Here is a 15,307-nt window from a genome sequence, read left to right on the forward strand (position 1 = left end):
AAGATCTCGCCTTGTGGGGTAAGGAGGATAGTGACAAAGGTCAGGAGTTGGCCCAGAACTACACGGGAGGACCTGGTCCCTGAACTGAAGGGAGCTGGGACCACAGGAAACCCACTGCCGAGACAAATATGAACGAAACACACAGCCGGGACAACTAAGGAGGAGACCCACAGCCGGGACAACTAAGGAGGAGACCCACAGCCGGGACAACTAAGCAGGAGACACACAGCCGGGACAATTAAGGAGGAGACAACTAGGACCCACAGCTGGGACAACTAAGGAGGAAACCCACAGGACAACTAAGGAGGAAACCCACCTCCGGGACAACTAAGGAGGAAACCCACAGCCGGGACAACTAAGGAGGAGACCCCCAGCCGGGACAACTAAGGAGGGAACACACAGCCAGGACAACTAAGGAGGAAACCCCCAGTCGTGACAACTAAGGAGGAAACACACAGCTGGGACAACTAAGAAGGGGACACACAGCCGGGACAACTAAGGAGGAAATATACAGCCGGGACAACTAAGGAGGAAACCCCCAGCCGGGACAACTAAGGAGGAAACCCCCAGCCGGGACAACTAAGGAGGAAACCCACAGCCGGGACAACTAAGGAGGAAACACACAGCCAGAAATATAACCCTTTTCTCCATTCTGTGTAGGTAATCGGCAGTGTATTAAATAATTATTTTCCCCACTGTATCTGAAATCTGGGGGTCCGATTGCTGGATACCCCACTAAACAGAGGTCACTGAGTGAATAATGCAGTGTGTCCGCTGGGCCATCACTACAGTCACTGATTTTGGCACTTCTATTGAGTTCAGTAATCAGCAATGTTTGGAAGTCCCTTACAGAGTGTATGGACCAGTGACCGTGCATGCCCCCTGATGCTTCATTCACCCAGGAGATCAGTGGAGATCTCAGTGGTCGGACTTCCACCCATCATCTAGTATTCTCCAATCCTGTGGATAGAGGATAACTTCTAGCATAGGATGCACAAAGAAGGGTTTATGCATATAATACCAACATACAGATGTGTCCAGTCTCACCACTCCTTTAGATAAGTTATGGAAAGGATTTTTTGCTTGGCAGCCTTCCATCACCATATCCAGGTAAGTTATTAAAGGACCCTGAAGGCCTCATGTAGACAGGTTTCAGTGTCTCCTCTCATAGTCTTACATAGTGCACAGTGACCGTGACTTGGATCATTGCGTATACTTAGTTTAGAGGAAAGATGAGAGTGGACACATGTGCAGTTCTACCTCTAAACAATCATAATTTTTTTTCCCCTGTGGTCGCCTTTATGGAGCTGTTACCCCGCTAGTACTGATGCTCCGTATATGATCTCTGCAGTGTGTTCTGGTGGCCTGTATATCATACTGTATAACACCGGTCCCAGTGCAGTTTCCTGGTGAGCCATTGCATCTGCTTCCTCCAATCCCTGTTGACCCCTGGGACCCTGCGGAGGATGTCAGACAGGGACACCTATATACAGGGCAGGCTCTGCTTGCTGAGTGATACTTGTGTTCCGCTGCTGTAGGTTATGTCAGAATGATATTGGGATCTCTGTATGTTCTCAGCCTTATTCCCGACTATGCTTCTGCCCCTCAGATTGTCTGCTGGTACCTGCTGTTCTACCCCTGGTTCTGACTCTGGGCTCCTTTCCTGACTATGCCGCCATCTTACACTCTAACCCCCTGGTTGCTTCTCCTTGGTTACTCTCGGCCATGCTATTGGTCTAAGCGTTCTTTTGCCGTTTTGCCATTACTGACGCCAATACGTTACTTCTCTGTGGCCTCTAGGACTCATCCTGCAGCAAAGTGCACATCTGGAGGGTAACGGTGACCCCACAACCCACATCGGGAGCGACTGTAATATATAGAAATGTTTTTAGACCTGGCACTGTGCTCTATGGTGTCTATAGGTAGGCTGGGTATGACAGCATTATTTGTGCACTATATGACCGTACACTGTATGGGAAGACACCAATATATTCTACCATATGGAGCACTGGGCCGCCCTGGACGGCTTCATATATACCAGTATATTCCACCAACAGATCGAAATGAAACCTCAGGATTATAAATATCGGAGCGTTTATTATACAGCGCCTCTTTTATACATGGATGGTGGATGCTTCATGTCACCTCTTTTATATATTCACTTACACAGCAGCTCAGTCAGTAATAGGATGTGGCACCAGGATGAGGATGGGAGGGACTCCGACTAGGGTGAACGGACCAATAGCCCGCTGGACTCCTAGTAATAAAACGGGAAGGGATTCTATTCTAGTCAGCAAGTTGAATCTTTGGCCACAAAGCTATATATATATATATATATATATATATATACATGGAAATCCCTGCTCATTTTATTATTAGGAGTCCAGTGGGCAGTTTCACTAAATGATAGGACCGCCCACTGGACTCCTTAGCATGGGAAGTCAATCAATAAATGACAAGTTATACTACATCTTTTCATATATATTATTATTTTTATATATTTATGTGTATATGTCATTGGTGATGGGCAGACTGCTGTGTGTGTGTGTGTATGTATATATATATATATATTGCTCCTCTGTAACTGCCTGATGTATTTAATGTATATATGTCATTGTGGTCAGCTCCTTCATGACTGCCGGGTATATATATATACGGGTGTATATATGGGTGCTGCTGTTCTGTAGCCTTTTGGGGTCTTCGTCTCCCGTATAATGGTCTTTCTCATCGGTTTGCTGATGGCACTGGAGGGAGGGTGTGCACCTTGTAGAAATACATGGGCTCAGGATAGACCATCGGGGGGCCGCAGAAGTTCTGGTGCGGGATTATGCTTTCATCTGGTGCGGAGGCAATGCTGGAAAACAAAGAGTCTGGTTACATGTCTCCTCTTCTGCCACCACATCCCCATCCCTTCAGTCTGATCAGTACAGATGTTACAAGATGAAACCCCACAACAGGATACTGATGGGCTCCTCAGTAACTGATTATGGGGGTCCTCATGATTATTGGCACACCACCATGTAGCTGATCCTGTTTGAGTGCTGCGCCTCTTACTTTAAGGGGACTGAAGTAAGATGCAGTAAATGTCACCCCGATCGGGTGTAAGTCTAACGGCCAGTGATGCGTGATCGTGGGGGGGATGACCTTTGGTTTCTGCCATAGTCAGATATATGAACAGTCCGCCGCGGTGTCTCTGCTGCCTGGCCTCCTGCTCGCTCAGCTGTCAGCCAGTGTCTCTGCTGTCCGGCCTCCTGCTCGCTCAGCTGTCAGTCAGTGTCTCTGCTGTCCGGCCTCCTGCTCGCTCAGCTGTCAGCCAGTGTCTCTGCTGCCCGGCCTCCTGCTCGCTCAGCTGTCAGCCGGTGTCTCTGCTGCCCGGCCTCCTGCTCGCTCAGCTGTCAGCCGGGGTCTCTGCTGCCCGGCCTCCTGCTCGCTCAGCTGTCAGCCGGTGTCTCTGCTGTCCGGCCTCCTGCTCGCTCAGCTGTCAGCCGGTGTCTCTCCTTCCCGGCCTCCTGCTCGCTCAGCTGTCAGCCAGTGTCTTTGCTGCCCGGCCTCCTGCTCGCTCAGCTGTCAGCCGGTGTCTCTGCTGTCCGGCCTTCTGCTCGCTCAGCTGTCAGCCGGTGTCTCTGCTGTCCGGCCTCCTGCTCGCTCAGCTGTCAGCCGGTGTCTCTCCTGCCCGGCCTCCTGCTCGCTCAGCTGTCAGCCAGTGTCTTTGCTGCCCGGCCTCCTGCTCGCTCAGCTGTCAGCCGGTGTCTCTGCTGCCCGGCCTCCTGCTCGCTCAGCTGTCAGCCGGTGTCTCTGCTGTCCGGCCTCCTGCTCGCTCAGCTGTCAGCCGGTGTCTCTGCTGTCCGGCCTTCTGCTCGCTCAGCTGTCAGCCGGTGTCTCTGCTGCCCGGCCTCCTGCTCGCTCAGCTGTCAGCCGGTGTCTCTGCTGCCCGGCCTCCTGCTCGCTCAGCTGTCAGCCGGTGTGTCTGCTGCCCGGCCTCCTGCTCGCTCAGCTGTCAGCTGGTGTCTCTGCTGTCCGGCCTCCTGCTCGCTCAGCTGTCAGCTGGTGTCTCTGCTGTCCGGCCTCCTGCTCGCTCAGCTGTCAGTCAGTGTCTCTGATTGCAGATCAGTCCTCTGTAGGCAGGTTATGTCTGAAAGCAACACTCAGATATAGTTGAACCTCTGAGCCCAAATGTGTTGGAGCTGTGGTCTAGGGGTAACTCACCTGTCTAGAGACCTGCCAGCAGGTATTTCTTAAGTTTAAATCCTGCTGAAATTGAGAGGATGGCCGCCATATAATGGCAAATAATTGCTGTTATTTTAAAACAATGATTGTTGTTTTGAAATATTGGCTGTTATTTTCCATTATATGGCGGCCATCCACTCAATTTCACCAGTTTGTAAACATAGCCTTTCTGTATTTTCAATACACTCCTGGTTTTGGTTGCAACATACTGAGCAAAAATACTGAGTGTGAACATAGCCTTAAAAATTATACAATAATGAGAAAAAAATAAAGACCTGTACTTCATTTCCATCAGGGGATTTGAACCAAAGAAAGATCTGCTGGTAGGTCTCTAGACAGGTGAGTTACCCCTAAACCACAGCTCCAACACATTTGGCTTGAGAGATTCAACTATATCTGAGTGTTTCTTTCAGACATAACCTGCCTACAGAGGACTGATCTGCAATCAGAGACACTGACTGACAGCTGAGCAAACAGGAGGCCGGGCAGCAGAGACACTGGGTATTTCTATTAGGCTTGCTCGGGGGTACAGCTACAGCACACTGTCACCGCCTCAGGTACAGCTACAGCACACTGTCACCACCTCAGGTACAGCTACAGCACACTGTCACCACCTCAGGTACAGCTACAGCACACTGTCACCGCCTCAGGTACAGCTACAGCACACTGTCACCGCCTCAGGTACAGCTACAGCACACTGTCACCACCTCAGGTACAGCTAGAGCACACTGTCACCACCTCAGGTACAGCTACAGCACACTGTCACTACCTCAGGTAGGCCCGGGAGCTGACAGATTCCCTTTAAATTCTGTGCTCTTCTTGCCATTAACCCCCGATGTAGCAGCAGAGTATGGACTGTTATAGTAACTCTTCCATAGGGAAACCGTAACATCTAATGTCCATCCACAATTAACTCTTCCCACCCTTCTAATCTTTACAAGTTAGTTAAAAGAAAATGGAGAAAGACAATCAGGTGCTATTCACGTCCCCAAAGACCTTTCCGGAATATCTTTACTTACACGACTTCTCCACGTTTCTTCTTAAAACAGAGACAATAGATGAAGAGCAGCAGGAGCGCCACCAGCGGGATCCCGAAGCCCAGCACCAGCCCCAGGATCAGGTGACTTCTCTCATAGACGTTTATCTCACCCCACGCTTCTTCTGTTCTAGAAACTTTTCAGATTAAAGTAAAAATGTATTAGTATCCAACCTATGGATCACTACTAAATTGGTGCAAAGTTTATTGCATATCCTCACCTGCTGCTAGGAGACAGATTACATACTGGGTCCACATCACGTCATATTATGGGCAAAAAGTATCAAAAAGTGCCGCACAGTGCCCCGCTGCACCCACATAGTGTCATAGTCTCCCATCAGTGCCCGATGCTGATAAAATACAGCCCAGTGTGTACCCAGATAGTGCCCAGTAGTGGCAAATGGTTTCCAGAGAGTGGGTTTTGCCGGCATACTGCCGGGGTTCTAATGTGTCCTGCAGGAATGTTTTTTTTTTTTTTCATTCTAATTTCTGTACATTTCACTAACAAATCCCTTCAATGGTCAAGATATTAACGAAAAAATAAAAAAGGAGAAGCATGCCCCCTCCGCTCTGCCGAGAAGGGGGGAAATGCTGGAGTCTCCCATTGATTTCAATAGGATTTGGTACTATACTCAAGAACTTGAGCAATTTAGGGCTCACTCCACACTATGGGCAGCTTTGGGTCTGGGTGCCCCCCTATGACAAGCAGCCCCGCTCCCTGTCAGGGACAGCAATGATCCGGGCGCTGACACTTCAGGCTCATAGAGGCTACAGGGTTAATCCATTTTTCCATCTTCCCGATACAGATAAAGATTTTTCTTTTATATAAACCTAATTTCTTACCGGTTGCACAGTCGTTCCCTTCCAGCTTTATACTGGAATTACAGAGACATCGGTATCCTCCGTACGTATTCTCACACTGCGAGCTGTTGCTGCACTTGTGCTCATTGGCAGAACATTCATCCACATCTAGAGGGAAAGTACAAGTACAAACATTATTATATTACTGATAAAAAACACTAAAAAAATCACTTTTTACATTTCTTGTGTTAACGACCACATTAGGTATTAAAGGGGAACTCGTCACTAAGACAATGCTTTCTAATCTACCACCACCATGTTATAGAGCCGGAGGAGCCGAGCAGAGTCCTATATATCTTCATGGGAAAAGATTCAGTATAACTTGTAACTTATTGACTGAAATCCCAGTAATTCAGAGTATTGGGGTCTCCAGCGAGTAATGTCCGGACACAGTGATGTAGAATGGCGGAGCAGGCGATGTTAGTATGCACTCCACCACTTATTCTCATAGACTGCAGGAACCTCTGTCTCTCAGCCTATGAGACGCAGGAACACAATCCCACTGTACTGGTGGCGCAGTGATATGATGGCTGGGAGAGCGCTAGAGAAGAGCCGCGTGGGAGCGATAAGTCAGATGAGTATTTTTCTTTTTATTATTGTCATTGGGGATGCAGAGAGGGGCCTATACTATATAGGGGAGGCTGCACAGAGTGGGCCTATACTATATAGGGGAGGCTGCACAGAGTGGGCCTATACTATATAGGGGAGGCTGCACAGAGTGGGCCTATACTATATAGGGGAAACGGCAAAGAGGGGACCTATACTATATAGGGGAGGCTGCACAGAGTGGGCCTATACTATATAGGGGAGGCTGCACAGAGTGGGTCTATACTATATAGGGGAGGCTGCACAGAGTGGGTCTATACTATATAGGGGAGGCTGCACAGAGGGGGCCTATACTATATAGGGGAGGCTGCACAGAGTGGGTCTATACTATATAGGGGAGGCTGCACAGAGTGGGCCTATACTATATAGGGGAGACTGCACAGAGTGGGTCTATACTATATAGGGGAGGCTGCACAGAGTGGGCCTATACTATATAGGGGAGGCTGCACAGAGGGAGCCTATACTATATAGGGGAGGCTGCACAGAGTGGGCCTATACTATATAGGGGAGGCTGCACAGAGTGGGTCTATACTATATAGGGGAGGCTGCACAGAGGGGACCTATACTATATAGGGGAGGCTGTTCATAGTGGGTCTATAGTATATAGGGGAGGCTGCACAGAGGGGACCTATACTATATAGGGGAGGCTGCACAGAGTGGGCCTATACTATATAGGGGAGGCTGCACAGAGTGGGTCTATACTATATAGGGGAGGCTGCACAGAGGGGACCTATACTATATAGGGGAGGCTGCACAGAGTGGGTCTATACTATATAGGGGAGGCTGCACAGAGTGGGCCTATACTATATAGGGGAGGCTGCACCGAGTGGGCCTATACTATATAGGGGAGGCTGCACAGAGTGGGCCTATAGTATATAGGGGAGGCTGCACAGAGTGGGCCTATAGTATATAGGGGAGGCTGCACAGAGTGGACCTATACTATATAGGGGAGACTGCACAGAGTGGGCCTATACTATATAGGGGAGGCTGCACAGAGGGGGCCTATACTATATAGGGGAGGCTGCACAGAGGGGACCTATACTATATAGGGGAGACTGCACAGAGTGGGTCTATACTATATAGGGGAGGCTGCACAGAGTGGGGTTATACTATATAGGGGAGGCTGCAGAGAGAGGGGACCTATACTATATAGGGGAGGCTGCACAGAGTGGGCCTATACTATATAGGGGAGGCTGCACAGAGGGGGCCTATACTATATAGGGGAGGCTGCACAGAGGGGACCTATACTATATAGGGGAGGCTGCACAGAGTGGGCCTATACTATATAGGGGAGGCTGCACAGAGGGGACCTATACTATATAGGGGAGGCTGCACAGAGTGGGCCTATACTATATAGGGGAGGCTGCACAGAGTGGGCCTATAGTATATAGGGGAGGCTGCACAGAGTGGGCCTATAGTATATAGGGGAGGCTGCACAGAGTGGACCTATACTATATAGGGGAGGCTGCACAGAGTGGGCCTATAGTATATAGGGGAGGCTGCACAGAGTGGGTCTATACTATATAGGGGAGGCTGCACAGAGTGGGCCTATACTATATAGGGGAGGCTGCACAGAGGAGACCTATACTATATGGGGAGGCTGCACAGAGGAGACCTATACTATATAGGGGAGGCTGCACAGAGGGGGCCTATACTATATAGGAGAGGCTGCACAGAGTGGGTCTATACTATATAGGAGAGGCTGCACAGAGGAGACCTATACTATATAGGGGAAGCTGCACAGAGTGGGTCTATACTATATAGGGGAGGCTGCACAGAGTGGGCCTATACTATATAGGGGAGGCTGCACAGAGTGGGCCTATACTATATAGGGGAGGTTGTACAGAATGGGTCTATACTATATAGAAGAGGCTGCACAGAGTGGGCCTATACTATATAGGGGAGGCTGCACAGAGAGGGGACCTATACTATAGGGGAGGCTGCACAGAGGGGATCTATACTATATAGGGGAGGCTGCACAGAGTGGGTTTTTATTATATAGGGGAGGCTGCACAGAGTGGGCCTATACTATATAGGGGAGGCTGCACAGAGTGGGTCTATACTATATAGGGGAGGCTGCACAGAGAGGGGACTATACTATATAGGGGAGGCTGCACAGAGTGGGCCTATACTATATAGGGGAGGCTGCACAGAGTGGGCCTATAGTATATAGGGGAGGCTGCACAGAGTGGGCCTATAGTATATAGGGGAGGCTGCACAGAGGAGACCTATACTATATAGGGGAGGCTGCACAGAGTGGACCTATACTATATAGGGGAGGCTGCACAGAGGGGGCCTATACTATATAGGGGAGGCTGCACAGAGGAGACCTATACTATATAGGGGAGGCTGCACAGAGTGGGCCTATTCTATATAGGGGAGGCTGCACAGAGGGGGCCTATACTATATAGGGGAGGCTGCACAGAGTGGGTCTATACTATATAGGGGAGGCTGCACAGAGAGGGGACCTATACTATAGGGGAGGCTGCACAGAGGGGACCTATACTATATAGGGGAGGCTGCACAGAGTGGGTTTTTATTATATAGGGGAGGCTGCACAGAGTGGGCCTATACTATATAGGGGAGGCTGCACAGAGTGGGCCTATACTATATAGGGGAGGCTGCACAGAGAGGGGACTATACTATATAGGGGAGGCTGCACAGAGTGGGCCTATACTATATAGGGGAGGCTGCACAGAGTGGGCCTATAGTATATAGGGGAGGCTGCACAGAGTGGGCCTATAGTATATAGGGGAGGCTGCACAGAGGAGACCTATACTATATAGGGGAGGCTGCACAGAGTGGACCTATACTATATAGGGGAGGCTGCACAGAGTGGGCCTATTCTATATAGGGGAGGCTGCACAGAGGGGGCCTATACTATATAGGGGAGGCTGCACAGAGTGGGTCTATACTATATAGGGGAGGCTGCACAGAGTGGGCCTATACTATATAGGGGAGGCTGCACAGAGTGGGCCTATAGTATATAGGGGAGGCTGCACAGAGTGGGTCTATACTATATAGGGGAGGCTGCACAGAGGGAGCCTATACTATATAGGAGAGGCTGCACAGAGTGGGCCTATACTATATAGGGGAGGCTGCACAGAGGGGACCTATACTATATATGGGAGGCTGCACATAGTGGGTCTATACTATATAGGGGAGGCTGCACCGAGTGGGCCTATACTATATAGGGGAGGCTGCACATAGTGGGTCTATACTATATAGGGGAGGCTGCACAGAGGGGGCCTATAGTATATAGGGGAGGCTGCACAGAGTGGGTCTATACTACATAGGGGAGGCTGCACAGAGGAGACCTATACTATATAGGGGAGGCTGCACAGAGTGGACCTATACTATATAGGGGAGACTGCACAGAGTGGGCCTATACTATATAGGGGAGGCTGCACAGAGGGGGCCTATAGTATATAGGGGAGGCTGCACAGAGGGAGCCTATACTATACAGGGGAGGCTGCACAGAGGGAGCCTATACTATATAGGGGAGGCTGCACAGAGTGGGCCTATACTATATAGAGGAGGCTGCACAGAGTGGGCCTATACTATATAGGGGAGGCTGCACAGAGGGAGCCTATACTATATAGGGGAGGCTGCACCGAGTGGGCCTATACTATATAGGAGAGGCTGCACAGAGTGGGCCTATACTATATAGGGGAGGCTGCACAGAGGGGGCCTATACTATATAGGGGAGGCTGCACAGAGGAGACCTATACTATATAGGGGAGGCTGCACAGAGGGGACCTATACTATATAAGGGAGGCTGCACAGAGGGGGCCTATACTATATAGGGGAGGCTGCACAGAGTGGGCCTATACTATATAGGGGAGGCTGCACAGAGGGGGCCTATAGTATACAGGGGAGGCTGCACAGAGTGGGTCTATACTACATAGGGGAGGCTGCACAGAGGAGACCTATACTATATAGGGGAGGCTGCACAGAGTGGGTCTATACTATATAGGAGAGGCTGCACAGAGTGGGTCTATACTATATAGAGGAGACTGCACAGAGTGGGCCTATACTATATAGGGGAGGCTGCACAGAGTGGGTCTATACTATATAGGGGAGGCTGCACAGAGTGGGTCTATACTATATAGGGGAGGCTGCACAGAGGGGATCTATACTATATAGGGGAGGCTGCACAGAGGGGGCCTATACTATATAGGGGAGGCTGCACAGAGTGGGCCTATAGTATATAGGGGAGGCTGCACAGAGTGGGTCTATACTATATAGAGGAGACTGCACAGAGTGGGCCTATACTATATAGGGGAGGCTGCACAGAGGGGACCTATACTATATAGTGTAAGCTGCACAGAGTGGGCCAATACTATATAGGAGAGGCTGCACAGAGTGGGCCTATACTATACAGGGGAGGCTGCACAGAGGGAGCCTATACTATACAGGGGAGGCTGCACAGAGGGAGCCTATACTATATAGGGGAGGCTGCACAGAGGGAGCCTATGCTATATAGGGGAGGCTGCACAGAGTGGGCCTATACTATATAGGGGAGGCTGCACAGAGTGGGCCTATACTATATAGGGGAGGCTACACAGAGGGGGTCTATACTGTATAGGGGAGGCTGCACAGAGTGGGTCTATACTATATAGGAGAGGCTACACAGAGGGGGTCTATACTATATAGGGGAGGCTGCACAGAGTGGGTCTATACTATATAGGGGAGGCTGCACAGAGTGGGCCTATACTATATAGGGGAGGCTGCACAGAGTGGGTCTATACTATATAGGGGAGGCTGCACAGAGGAGACCTATACTATATAGGGGAGGCTGCACAGAGTGGGCCTATACTATATATTGGAGGCTGCACAGAGTGGGTCTATACTATATAGGGGAGGCTGCACAGAGTGGGTCTATACTATATAGGGGAGGCTGCACAGAGTGGGCCTATACTATATAGGGGAGGCTGCACAGAGGGGACCTATACTATATAGGGGAGACTGCACAGAGTGGGTCTATACTATATAGGGGAGGCTGCACAGAGTGGGTCTATACTATATAGGGGAGGCTGCACAGAGGGGACCTATACTATATAGGGGAGGCTGCACAGAGGGGACCTATACTATATAGGGGAGGCTGCACAGAGGGGACCTATACTATATAGGGGAGGCTGCACAGAGTGGGCCTATACTATATAGGGGAGGCTGCACAGAGGGGACCTATACTATATAGGGGAGGCTGCACAGAGTGGGCCTATACTATATAGGGGAGGCTGCACAGAGGGGACCTATACTATATAGGGGAGGCTGCACATAGTGGGTCTATACTATATAGGGGAGGCTGCACAGAGTGGGTCTATACTATATAGGGGAGGCTGCACAGAGGGGACCTATACTATATAGGGGAGGCTGCACAGAGTGGGCCTATACTATATAGGGGAGGCTGCACAGAGTGGGTCTATACTATATAGGGGAGGCTGCACAGAGGGGGCCTATTCTATATAGGGGAGGCTGCACAGAGGGGACCTATACTATATAGGGGAGGCTGCACAGAGTGGGTCTATACTATATAGGGGAGGCTGCACAGAGGGGGCCTATACTATATAGGGGAGGCTGCACAGAGTGGGTTTTTACTATATAGGGGAGGCTGCACAGAGGGGGCCTATACTATATAGGGGAGGCTGCACAGAGTGGGTCTATACTATATAGGGGAGGCTGCACAGAGTGGGTTTTTACTATACTGTCCAGTGGAGCAGCAAATCCCCATAGGAAACCTCTCCTGCTCTGGACAGTTCCTGACATGGACAGAGGTGGCAGAAGAGAGCACTGTGTCACAGTGGAAAGAATATTCCACTTCCTGCAGGACATACAGCAGCTGATAAGTAACAGAAGACTGGAGATTTTAAAACAGAAGTAAATTACAAATCTCTGGCACTTTCTGGGATCAGTTGATTTGAAAGAAAAACATTTTTGGTGAACAATTCCTTTAAAGCACAGAATGAGGGGTGAGTAGTTTTTCAGAGATGTTTGTGCTGCATGACGTTAGTAAATGTGGAGAAACAAGAAGCTGACGGGGAAAACTGGTGAAAAACGTCAATTTAAGGAGGGAAAGAGGTTAGTGAATCCCGCTGTCTATAATGGAGGTATATGGCACCGATATCAGCCCGCCGTGGCTTTACCTTCCACCGATGACAGGTTCAGCTGGTAGTACGTTTGCACCCGAGCTAAGTAATCCTTCAGGAACCAGTGCGGGGTGTCGCTGGAGACGTTGATCCGGTACTCGTACAATCCCAACCTGGTGACGTTCTTGAATTGTAGATTGTAGAACTTGTTGTCGAATCCAAGAGACAAAATATCCTTCAGCTTTGATATAAGAAAAGATATTATAGGAAAACTTTAGTGACTGATCGGAGATCATTGATAGGACGGGAGCGAGATGATAGGACGGGAGCGAGATGATAGGACGTGAGCGAGATGACAGGACGAGTGTGAGATGATAGGACGGGTGTGAGATGATAGGACGGGAGTGAGATGATAGGACGGGAGCGAGATGATAGGACGGGAGCGAGATGATAGGACGGGTGTGGGGATAGGACGGGTGTGAGATGATAGGACGAGTGTGAGATGATAGGACGGGAGCGAGATGATAGGACGGGTGTGAGAAGATAGGACGGGTGAGATGATAGGACGGGAGCGAGATGATAGGACGGGTGTGGGGATAGGACGGGTGTGAGATGATAGGACGAGTGTGAGATGATAGGACGGGAGCGAGATGATAGGACGGGTGAGATGATAGGACGGGAGCGAGATGATAGGATGGGTGTGGGGATAGGATGGGTGTGAGATGATAGGTGTGAGATGATAGGACGGGTGTGGGGATAGGATGGGTGTGAGATGATAGGTGTGAGATGATAGGACGGGTGTGGGGATAGGATGGGTGTGAGATGATAGGTGTGAGATGATAGGACGGGAGTGAGATGATAGGACGAGTGTGAGATGATAGGACGGGAGCGAGATGATAGGACGGGAGCGAGATGATAGGACGGGAGCGAGATGACAGGACGGGTGTGGGGATAGGACGGGAGCGAGATGATAGGACGGGAGCGAGATGATAAACGGGAGCGAGATGATAGGACGGGTGTGGAGATAGGACGGGAGCGAGATGATAGGACGGGTGTGAGATAATAGGACGGGTGTGAGATGATAGGACGGGTGTGGGGATAGGACGGGTGTGAGATGATAGGACGGGTGTGGGGATAGGATGGGTGTGAGATGATAGGTGTGAGATGATAGGACGGGTGTGGGGATAGGACGGGTGTGAGATGATAGGACGGGAGCGAGACGATAGGACGGGAGCGAGATGATAGGAGGGGTTCGAGATGATAGGACGGGTGTGAGATGATAGGACGGGAGAGAGATGATAGGACGGGAGCGAGATGATAGAACGGGAGTGAGAATATAGGATGGGTGTGAGATGATAGGACGGGTGTGGGGATAGGACGGGAGCGAGATGATAGGACGGGTGAGATGATAGGACGGGTGCGAGATCATAGGACGGGTGTGAGATGATAGGACGGGAGCGAGATGATAGAACGGGAGTGAGAATATAGGATGGGTGTGAGATGATAGGACGGGTGTGGGGATAGGACGGGAGCGAGATGATAGGACGGGTGAGATGATAGGACGGGTGCGAGATGATAGGACGGGTGTGAGATGATAGGACGGGAGCGAGATGATAGGACGAGTGAGATGATAGGACGGGAGCGAGATGATAGGACTGGTGTGGGGATAGAACGGGAGCGAGATGATAGGACGGGAGCGGGATGATAGGACGGGTGTGAGATGATAGGACGGGTGTGAGATGATAGGACGTGAGCGAGATGATAGGACAGGTGTGAGATGATAGGACGGGAGCGAGATGATAGGACGGGTGTGAGATGATAGGACGGGAGCGATATGATAGGACAGGAGCGAGATGATAGGACAAGAGCGAGATGATAGGACGGGAGTGAGATGATAGGACAGGTGTGAGATGATAGGACGGGAGCGGGATGATAGGACGGGAGCGAGATGATAGGACGGGAGTGGGGATAGTAGGATGGGTGTGAGATGATAGGACGGGAGCGAGATGATAGGACGGGTGTGGGGATAGGACGGGAGCGAGATGATAGGACGGGAGCGAGATGATAGGACGGGTGTGGGGATAGGACGGGAGTGAGATGATAGGACGGGAGTGAGATGATAGGACGGGAATGGGGATAGGACGGTTGTGGGGATAGGACGGGAGCGAGATGATAAAACGGGTGTGGGGATAGGACGGGTGTGGGGATAGGACGGGAGTGAGATGATAGGACGGGAGCGAGATAATGGGACGGGAGCGAGATGATAGGACGGGAGCGAGATGATAGGACGGGAGCGAGATAATAGGAAAGGTGTGAGATGATAGGACGGGAGCGAGATGATAGGACGGGAGTGGGGATAGTAGGACGGGTGTGAGATGATAGGATGGGTGTGTGACGAGTGTGGGGATAGGACGGGAGCGAGATGATAGGACGGGAGCGAGATGATAGGACAGGAGCGAGATGATAGGACGGGTGTGGGGATAGGACT

At 50.6% G+C, this 15,307-nt stretch overlaps 1 protein-coding gene across 1 annotated transcript in view; it reads right to left on the minus strand.

The window, feature by feature from the left end:
• Window positions 1-2,724: 2,724 nt before the first annotated feature.
• LOC138774500 (mucin-like protein) overlaps window positions 2,725-15,307 on the minus strand; it is a 46,615-nt gene continuing 34,032 nt past the window's right edge. The window contains exons 16-19 of the mRNA XM_069955421.1: window positions 12,877-13,060; window positions 6,107-6,232; window positions 5,247-5,400; window positions 2,725-2,854 (exon numbers count right to left, since the gene is read on the minus strand). Of these exons, the coding sequence (XP_069811522.1) occupies window positions 2,725-2,854; window positions 5,247-5,400; window positions 6,107-6,232; window positions 12,877-13,060 (594 nt within the window). The remainder of the gene's footprint in view (window positions 2,855-5,246; window positions 5,401-6,106; window positions 6,233-12,876; window positions 13,061-15,307) is intronic.

The sequence above is a fragment of the Dendropsophus ebraccatus genome, chromosome 15 (genome assembly GCF_027789765.1).
Source record: "Dendropsophus ebraccatus isolate aDenEbr1 chromosome 15, aDenEbr1.pat, whole genome shotgun sequence".
Lineage (NCBI taxonomy): Eukaryota > Metazoa > Chordata > Amphibia > Anura > Hylidae > Dendropsophus > Dendropsophus ebraccatus.